The 10,706-nt window shown below is 36.2% G+C and overlaps 1 protein-coding gene across 2 annotated transcripts in view; it reads left to right on the top strand.

The window, feature by feature from the left end:
• Window positions 1-337: 337 nt before the first annotated feature.
• LOC142986143 (gamma-aminobutyric acid receptor subunit beta-like) overlaps window positions 338-10,706 on the top strand; it is a 33,410-nt gene continuing 23,041 nt past the window's right edge. For both annotated transcript variants that reach the window (XM_076134429.1, XM_076134428.1), the window contains exon 1: window positions 338-549. In XM_076134429.1, coding sequence (XP_075990544.1) covers window positions 470-549 — 80 coding nt within the window. In that variant the 5' untranslated portion in view covers window positions 338-469. The remainder of the gene's footprint in view (window positions 550-10,706) is intronic.

The following is a 10,706-nucleotide window of genomic DNA, read 5'->3' as shown; positions in this document are numbered from 1 at the left end:
ATTAGTTGAATATATGAATTTTTAATGAATGTTTTTGAATTACGGAGGTCAAGTTGAGTGTCTCATTAAATATTGACGAAACTTGTGCCTCCAGATTTAGAGTAGAAAAAAATTATAACTCTGTAAAATCAAGTGAGATTTATTTTCCGCGGTGTCGCGCGCAGGTTTGAAGTTTTAATGCGAAGGAGTCCAGTTGTGTAGTAATTAGGAGGTGAGTACGCGTCGCATGGGCTGCGGCGGCGCGACGGTCGATACTGGAGCGACAGGCGGTGCCGGCCCGGGTCACGCCTGCTGCGATCGATAGCGGCGCGGCGGCGGGAGCACTCGGTTGCGAGCACGACGCGCCGCCAGCCCGCCACCGGACACGAGATCTGCCAGTCCGCCGCGCGACACCGGCGGCAAGCGGCGAGCGAGCGAGCGCGGCCGGTTTACACACGCGCCCAGCTCCCATGCGACTCCTGCACGCGACATGACCGGCGCCCGCCCCCGCAGCGCGCCGCTGCTGCTGGCGCTAGCGGCCGCCTTTCTACCGCAAGCCAACCATGTCGCGTGAGTACTTTCATACACTTATCTCAGTTTTTCTTAGTTTTAACGAAATGCGTTGACGTAAAAGTTTAGTACAGTTCCTCGATAAGCTGAGATCGTAAATCTCGGAGGGCAGTAAAATGGAATGCATTAGATTTACGATGCATGGCTACGATATTATACTACCTCACTGATAAAGTCTGTATTTAACGTCTTCTTAGCAAAACTAACCTTAATTTCGTAAATCATGAATTAAACTCTTCTTAAAATTATCTGACAAAATTACCGCTGAAAATACCTAAACTGAGTAATCTAATACAATCAAGTTTCGATAAAGATATTTAGTGACTTTTATGAAAAGTTAGTGTATACTTTTCTGTTGTTGAAGCTCCGTCAATTCGTTCAACTTGGCTCAACTAATAACAAAATTGGTATAATTTTAAATGGACTTCGTGTTTAATTTATAGTTGTTACTGTGTAAGTTTGTCGCTATGTATCGGTATTTGAACTATAATAAAAGACGAATGGTAATTATGGTGGTATGTATAGAGACCTTTTTGTTGGTCATTTATTTGAATTTATAGAAAAACTAATATAAAGTGAATTGTACTAACTTAATGGATTTAGGCGGATAGTAAAAAGTATATATAAGCATGAATTTCATTTATAATAAGGGAATATTTTATCTACCCGCATCTATTTTACGCATTGCCTGTTTTATCTTAGAAACCCGCTGACGCATAATAAAACAATAACAATAATATACATACACATCAGGTACTGAAAACGAAGCAAGATTTGACTTAATTTATTCAGCCATACATACATATTATGTTCTATACGTGTGCACCCCTATTTTCGTTCAATGCGTCGACGGAATATGTAAATGTACGGAGAGAATCGCGCACATCATGCGCCAAATCTACTAAAGACATTTTCACATGAAACATAAAACACGAAGCACAACTATACCAGCTTTTACTATTATTTTAATAAACGGCATGACGTCATGAACTCCCCGCTCAATGTAATTCGCTTTATGTTTGCGCATAAAGCGCTTCGACACTCACAATTAACACTGCGAAATTAGCTCGACATGGAATATTACTATAAGTGGGTAAGAATTTCATCATATGACATTCGCCTGATTAATCCCACTGCAATACACATTAATGTCGCCGGCCTCGCATTCAATGATAATGCGGCATTTTGGTTAAGCTTAAGCCAAAATCAATTGTTATGCTCTGTAAATAAGCTCGTTTTCTAAGAGCACAGTATCATACGAAGAAACTTATTTTCTTAAACAAATATTTTCTTCGTCATAACATAATCTATGTATACGTACTTACAAAAGTAATTTAATTTCGTAAGGTACATAGACAGCTTAAAATCTTATTATACGTTTTGCTTGAAGCGCCTTTTGCCTAAGTAATTAAAAATATGCGGCCGCTTATTTGCGTAACTTTTAATACTTTTTGTGCAGTATCATAAAGAGACCCCTATTTCGTTATAAGTCCAACATCACTTAATCCATTTGCGGTATGAGAAATTGCATAACATGTCCGTTCGTGTCGAACCAATATTGACATTAAAGGAATCGCGTGTGGTTCGGGTTTGCTACATTCCAATATCTACTCAATGTAAGTAGATAAGAGAAAACGTTTTGGTAATTGTTTCTAAAACAGCGACGAAAGATTTGATTCAATAACTATTTATGCAGCAATAAACACGCAGATCAATTATAAAGGCTAAGCGTCAACATTTTTAAACCTCGGGCAAACAATAGTATGAACTCCTTAACAACTCATTACAATAAATAAGATTGTCTTACGTGTAATATAACACTCAGTCATGAAAGCTCGCCAGCTATTTCGTTAGTGGTCGACGTAGAATCTTAATTAATAAACATACAGGTGGCGCGGCGCATCCTCTTCGCACAAGCCTCTTGTGCCTTCTCGAGATACCGATCCAGCCCGATAAATCCGCCTTTCAAAAGATAACAAATATTCCTATTTTGCATAAAAAACACGTGCGCAGCATTAATTGTTTTATTATCGGCTTTCACGTTGAATATTTTAAAAACCATATGAAAATAACGTCTGTATAATATTTTTCATCTTACAAACATTCATTTCAGCTTTTTGTATGTAATTATGAAAACAGTTTAGGTGCGAATGGGATGGGACAAAGCTGTATCATACCCTCATATTTTTTAATTAGAATTTTCCGGAAGTGGAGTCACACGTTCGTTCAAAAGAGAGGTTGAGTTTTGTTCTCCCTTTGGAAACAAGCCTTTGAGTTTTCAAAACTTCGCCTTGTTTCACGAATGATCGGTGAAGTATCACAGACGTTGTCTAACGTATGCTACGAATACTTGAACATATTAAGTAATGACTACTTCTACTTACATAAGTTGTAAAGAAGCCGCTAATGACATAGAATGATGTAGTTACTTCAACCATAAAGTAGGTTATCGTGTTATATCTCTAATAAAAAACATAACGTGCTATGTTTACCTACGTAATTAAACTTTCATACTAAAAAGTATTCAAATCCGATTTTTTAGCTTCCACGAGTTGCTTTAACGCGCAGAACTTATATTTGCATATACGATCGAGTGCTCACGCGACGAACCACACGCGAACCTGTATTTAACTGTCAGCCTTACTAACCTTACGTACTAAGTCATTTTTTCAAGTAACGCACAATCAAGGTACGACTCGCGCGCCTTCGTGACGAATCGAAAGTGGTCAGTCGCTTAAGGAATAAAAGGATATTTCGGGTCCTTGACCCGTTGGCTTGGTGATTTCGGTTAGTAACGGCATGCTTATGACTAAGTTGTATTAGGCTAATAACTTTGTAGCGGGAAATTCGGGAACAACGTCGGCCAGCAGACGGTCGTTATAACTTTCTCCAAGGCGCCACATCTTTGTATACAACATCGAGTACAATTGGGGACAATAACAAAATAATTTGGGGAACCGAATGCGTGTGTGTAGGTTTTCCTTTGTGAACTGGAAACTAACCGATAGCGACGTGTGTAGCGGCACTGCTTGTCTGTTCAACTATAAAAGCGTTGAATTTTAAAATCCCTGTTCGCATGCGATATGAGGAGCATTTGAATTTCAGATGCAGTCGATCACTTGATTACTAAACGTTGACATTACCGGCGCGTTTGCAGCAAAATGCATTTATTAGTATTACGGAGGCGCCTGGAGGTTACGCCACTTTACCGCACTAAAAATATTAACATGACGTTCGACGGTGTTAGCGGAAATTCAATTTTCACTTCCGCGGCAGCCTCCACGTTAACGATGCAGCTATGAGCTTGATGAGTCCTTTTGGTGTTTCGATCAGATATTGCAGCCTAATGCTTAAATGTCGTGAGAAATGTTCTAATAAACATTTAAACCAAAAAAGAAAGCAAATAAATATTAAAATTCAATCTTCGCTTTTAGCAGTCTACGTAGAGTCAAATGTAGAGCTATTTTCAAAACGCTGTGTGTTTGAATACAGCGCCCGAATTGCCGTTACTGTACGAATAGCGTTCGTTCTTTTCTGTATTTTTTTTGTATCCGATCTCTATTGTGTGTCTGTCGAATGGTTGGCTCACCCTCATAGTTTGTTAGGTGTTTCAGAAGATTGTCAATTTAACGTTAAGCAATTTAAATGATTATTTTAATATAATATATAGTGTAAAACGTTTAGTCACGTGAAAAAAAACGCTAAAGACAGTTTAAATCGACGTATTCAAAAGCAGAACGTCAATGACGTTATCTTTCTAAAGCTGTGCTTCTGCTACGTAAAATCCCAAGTTTTATTCGTTAAATTGTAAAAAGAAGGTAAATCCTTGAGCGAAGGACTCAAGATTATCCCAAGCGATTAGAATTTGAGAGTTAGGAATTTTATTAATGGCTGAAAAGAGAACCGAATCTTGTTTCTTGTTTAAGGAAATTTTGTTTTCATATAAAATGCATGGGTACTTTTTCTACCGCAGTCATTTTATTGATTAAAAGTCTTTGCCGAAATTGGGTTTGGTCGTTTCTTGTTACGCTGCTAAAAGGAGAGAGCTTTCTGTTTACAGAATAGATATTATTTATTATCACAATCTATCACTTCTCCGCCAGCACCAAAAAGGAAAGTTACGAATGACGCGTCTTCTGTTTTTTATTTATGTGTTTCTTTAACAATGAAAGAAGATTTATGTGTGTATTTATAATTTTACTTATTACATTACTTTTTGGCAACGCTAGTAATTTGTCACGTGATACAAATTCTGTATGTTTAGTTATCGTACGTTTTTTTATCTTTTACTACAGTATAACGTTGTAATAATTAAAAATCTAATTCATGTTTTCGTTTTAAGAAGTTTTCTGTAATATATTCTCCAGGGAAAGTTTCGATAAAAAAACAATTTGCATCTAAATATACTGTACGATAAAGTTTGGGTTTATTTTGTGCATTTTTTCGTATAATAACTGCGGCGTTTGATCATATCTTTAGTATGGTTTCATAAAATACAAAGACATCAAAGATTTTAACTGTCGGGACAATTCTTTAATCATTTGTTTCGTATATATAGCTTTACCCTCAACAACAATAATAAACGATTACTACAAATGTTAACATGTAAATAAAACAAAATTTCATCGGTCCTGAACGATTTCATTCGGCTAGTAAATTACAAAGCTACACGTATTGTATAATTCTATTTCTAGAAACACCGAACATAGTAAAAGAGAAAGTTGGGATAGACAGGTCACGGGCGAATGGTTTAGTTCATAAGTTTATTTTTATCGTGGAGTATTCCGTATTTGGTAGCTAAGGCCGTTTATAGTAAACTACAGTGGCAGTTACATTTTGTAACCATTTCACAGTCTATTTTCGGTTCACACTCAAATAAAAGTGTATCTAGCGTATACTTTACTTCATTCATAAATAAATTAGTTATCAACGATACCAGTCGCAGACAAAACGATTGAAATCGTTTTATAATGAAGTGAAATCTAACCAACAACATTGTTTCAGCTTTAATTCGATAAAGACCGCAAATTACAGCGAATAGTCGAGCAAATAACAGAGTCGACGAAGTGTCGAGCAATGAGTTTGTAATCTATGTAATTTTTCATTATTATGTAATTTACAACCACTCGACAATTTCCCAGTATTATGTATTTATGCCGATCCATTTAGTCTAATTGCGAGGGATCAATTGCTTGTTTTCGTCATAGAGTCAGGTAGAGGAGGTTTTCGGCCTCTTACCAACTGTGTTTACTGCAAAAGGCTGTGCTACATTGCTCGCATATTATGGCGGCCGGCTGCCTGGCGCAAATATCATCGCCAATAAATTCTCTCAAAAATGTTCATCCAATTTCTGCACAAACATTGTTGGCGTCAGCGTCGCCAATATCAGGGAAACAAATTTGTGACTTTGACATGCTAGAGCGTATTTTCTTTGAGGAATGTCACTTTTGAGAGAAGCATCTGATTTCAAACTCGTCTTCCCACCTGTTTAATGTAACAACGCTAACTGAAGTAAAGTGGTTGATAATCACACTTACATGCGTGTAATAAGTCAATCAAGTAAAACTTTTAACATGGCCAATCAAAAGTTAGTTAGAACTTAACTACGTCGACAACCCTCCCTGATCAAAATGCCACATGTTTAACCCAAGAAATTACTGTTGGAATCGGAACTATAATTCTCGATGTTAGAACGTCATTGCAATGCCCTACGAACACACAACTAGTAATTTGAGAGTAGCCCGATTGCAGCAATTTTCCTGTAGGCACGAGCCCGTGGAAAGGTAATGTATACTTTTCAACTACCAACGCTGTTGAGTAATGGGCCGCTTACATTTCTAGGCAATAAAGGCTTTCAAGTAGAAATTAATTGATTGGGTTTCAAATAAAAACGTGTTTCCAAGCTTTTTAGTTTTCTTATATTTGTAATCTTATCTTTAAAATGATATCGTACATTGACTAATGACTTCACGTTCTATCAAATAAGTTATTTATAAATTATAACTCCGTGAACTTAACAATTTACCAAGACTGGTTTCGATAATATTAAGATGTTTATCAGGCCAAATATTACCACTTTATTAATCAATAACTAGAATTGGGTGGAACAACACAGCCAACTTTTACACATCTAGCTATTCTTTTTGGGTGTTGTCAGGAAGAAATCCACATTGTAATGTTGTGTGAGCTTAGATAAATGGAAACGAAAACTGTCTATATCCCGTTTCGGACAGTTTGTGAGAGTGACAGTTTAACCGCTGCGTATTGCGCTATCGGAAAATTTATTTCAAAATGTTTTCTTTTAAGCTGATTATTATTTATTGATTTTAAATTAAAGTTTTCCTTTATGGCCGCTGAATCTACTTTATTCATTTTTGTTTAAAACTATCACAGACTTTGAAAACGTCAAATTCGTCTGTCTCTTAAAATTTTCTCACAATTTACTTATATATATATATATATATATATACTAATATTCAAAATTGTTTTATGTTGGTGTGATCGGTGAACTTAAACCAAAACATTAGGGCTATGTTAGCGGGATAATCATCACCGCATTGAAAAATATGTTTTTTTCTGTAGGTTATTCAACTTAGCCACTTTTATCCCGTCTGTAAAAATTACTGAGCCGAAAACTTGTCTGGAAATTAGCCAGCGTCAAGGGTTTAGTCCAACGTATTGCATCCATCCGTAAATTGTGTGGGCGAACGTGTGTAAAGGTCAATATTGTAGCTAAAGTACCGAGGCTATAACAAGGCTGTATAATGCTCGAACAAGCCACGATCAAGGCTCGTTACTAAACATCTACGCAGATTCAAGCCAATAAACAATGTTCCTTTAGTCCTGCTCCTCCCTAGCCGTTCTATTTTGAGCTCCATTTTTTATTTGAAAATAAAAGTGGTCGATTTTCTAGGCCTCGGTTAGTCTTCTGACATTACCTCTAGTTTCTTTGTGATCTAGCAAAAAGTAGTGCCTAATAAATTGTATTTTGCTGTAAACATTATTACTCGCATACCTTATAATAATTTGGTTGTAAATATAAAATAAAAATATTTTTACGAAGCGAATTAATAATGACGTTTTTTTCAATTTTGAGTTAAAGCTTCCTCATTCTGGTACATTATTCATCTTGTTAATGATTTTTAATGAAATGCCAAATCAACAATTGGCACGATAATTTTTCTTTTCTAACACAATTTTATTACAACTGAACCAACCTGTATTTACCATAATTTCTGTCATTACCAACAATAATGCAATCAATTGAGTACTAATAGCCAGTTCGCGATATAGCCGCCGCAAAATTGTTCGGAATAGCCTACTGCATAATTAACAGATGAAAGGAAATTAAAACATACTAAACACAAACAAAACTCTGATCATTTATTCAAAGACCATCAAAAAGGTTAGAGGGTAAATATTAAATAAGACTGAATTGACGATATAATTATTTCATGAATGTTTCTAAATACAGCTCAATGTGTTTCACGAACCTTTACCAAATAACCGATCGGATCGAACGCACGCTGGTTAGCGTTGCCTAAATTAAGTGGATATGAGACCCGTGTCTCCCGAAATTGTTATTATACTCTTCGTGACATGAGACACAAAATTAAGAGGGAAAGGGACCGCGTCATATTATGTTAAACTTACATTTACTTACGCACGCTGAATTGCCTGAAGGCGTATTTTAAAGTATATGCTTTTCTGCGTTTGAACACTCTATAGGCATTTATCTTACATGTAAATAACCTATTTAATCCTTAAGAAGCTTATCTAAAACCAATCGATTATGTGACCATTTTAGGGTAAATACAAACGAGGTTAAAGCAGTAGAAAAATAAGCTTACCTAAAAATAATATGTCATTTAGGGTATTAATGAGGTGTAGGTGGCCCACGACGCTAAACAAGTGGGCCACGGACTTTTAATATCACAACTAAATAATTATAGTTGCCAACGTAAAAAGTAGTCATTTGAAAGCTATTTACGTATACTATATGACGTTCTTATGGTACACAGGAACATAATTGGAGCACTTTTACTGTCTTCCAAACTGTTCAAATTCAGTTCTAATTAAACTCAATTCTTTCCGGAACTGTCTAGCCTTCTTTCAGGCCCCTCAAATCAAATGCCATGACTCTGTATTTTCGTGCGTGAATACTTGCTTATTTTACAATAATAGAATCGTACGGTAGCGTATCGCAAAGGGAAAATCGAAACCATACTCAAATTGGGGTGCTCGAATGCTTTGATGTTTTTTAGATTCGAGTGTATCATTTGTGTGTTAGCTATTCATTGAATTTCAAAATCAATACAGCAAAGACGTCATACATCGGTTCTAAAGAAATGTCAATTCGCAATTTTTATTCATACATTCACGAAAAAAGTAACAGACTTTATTTCAAGAGAGTAGTAAGAACCCTTTAAGCGTCGTCTGAGTTTAAAATCATAGGCTGCCTTTGAAATGCTAAGAGTTATAATTGCCTTCGTATAACGAGAAAGCTATAAGTAAAAGCGCTTGTGAAAAATAATCGTATTTTACGTAAAACTTGACTTTATAACATTACTGTAACATAATTTTAGGATTCTTGTAACTAATAATATTCAATCACGTTGACGATAAGAAACAATAATTAATGAATGACAATTCTTGTGACCAACTAGTAAAAAAATATTTTTGTAAAATAGACAAATTTAAAAGCAAGCCATCGTGCTAATTCTTACGGTCTGCGTTTCAGTAAGTACCGCGATGGTACATCTGTATAGTAACTTAAACGATAACGAATATGCGATCATAGCGCATTACTGGCAGTAGTAACAGATTGAGTCGGCGCCTCACTCCTAATTTCAGTAATATGAGCACGGCGGTACATTTTCACCGGTAAACGATCTGCTTTGATTGATATTAAGCTTGCGACTAGTTAGTGGGTGACATGACACTTAATTGAAATGCTGTTGCATGAGGTCGCGGATAAATTACGAAGGCAATTTAGGAAAATGGGTCATTGTTGCGATAGTGGAAACTTGTGCACTTGACATATTTAGAATATCGGCTGAATATTTAATTTTAGAATTTGGACTGCCAAATAGTTTTAGTATTTAAAATGTCGCTACATGCTGAAGACAGCGACGACCTAAGCTTTTAATCGAATTAAAAATTGCTTTTGTTTTCGATAGTAAAGATAGAGTTAATAATATAATCTTTTATTAAGGTTATATGTTTAGGGCTAAGCTGTTTCAAATTATGAACAATGACTCTAAACAAGACGCACAAGATCAGCCTATAACAAAAAAAACATCGTAAATATTTTTTTCACACAAACTGTCTTGCGTGTGTTTAAATTTTATTTTCATCCATTCGCAATTCCATCAGCAACTTTAGCGAAAATAGTGCATACGCATTTACTACAGAAAACTTTTATACTTTTCACAAAAGGGAATGCCTATTATAGTGCATGTTCTTTTATTAGCCACATTTGCTCTACGAATCGAGAGATTGTTGAATGGAGCGTTCACTGAATACCATGACGTGACATATAGTAGCTCTTCAGTTTATTCACCCTAGTGCCGCCATTACATTTGAGAGCTCTCCATTACCTTCAAGTCCCAACATTCAGCTCTCACCGAGCCATGTTAATTCATAAACTTGTTTATGTAACATTAATATTTCAGCAGTTCACACGCCACCCCAAAATTTGCTCTGAATTTTTCATATAACTTTTTGACGTACACACTTACGCGTATTGCAACAAAATAAATTATTTACGAACTGAAATAACTCAAACTAACAAATCGTCAATTACTTATCTCGATATTTTTATAGCCCCGAAATTGCTTCATACGCTCCTGCTTACATCAACGTTCACCCTTGGGACTATTCGTGTCGATCAATAACTTGCTATAGCTTTATAACCATAATTCGAACTATCGCATTGATATTGCTGAAAATATGAAGAGACTGCGAAAAAGTGAACATATTTGGATTAAAAACTTGAATATGCATTAAGTATCTGATAGGTGCGAGCGCGTCGCACTGAATGTTAAAGGAGCGCGGCGAATCGGTTGAGGAGGGAGGGGGTCTGGGGTGAACAAAACGAGCCCTGTACCCGAAATTACGAGGAAAGGGATGTCCCGTTCACGGGAGCCCCGTGTACC

The sequence above is a fragment of the Anticarsia gemmatalis genome, chromosome Z (assembly GCF_050436995.1).
Source record: "Anticarsia gemmatalis isolate Benzon Research Colony breed Stoneville strain chromosome Z, ilAntGemm2 primary, whole genome shotgun sequence".
Taxonomy (NCBI): domain Eukaryota; kingdom Metazoa; phylum Arthropoda; class Insecta; order Lepidoptera; family Erebidae; genus Anticarsia; species Anticarsia gemmatalis.
This window is presented reverse-complemented; position numbering and strand designations above follow the sequence as displayed.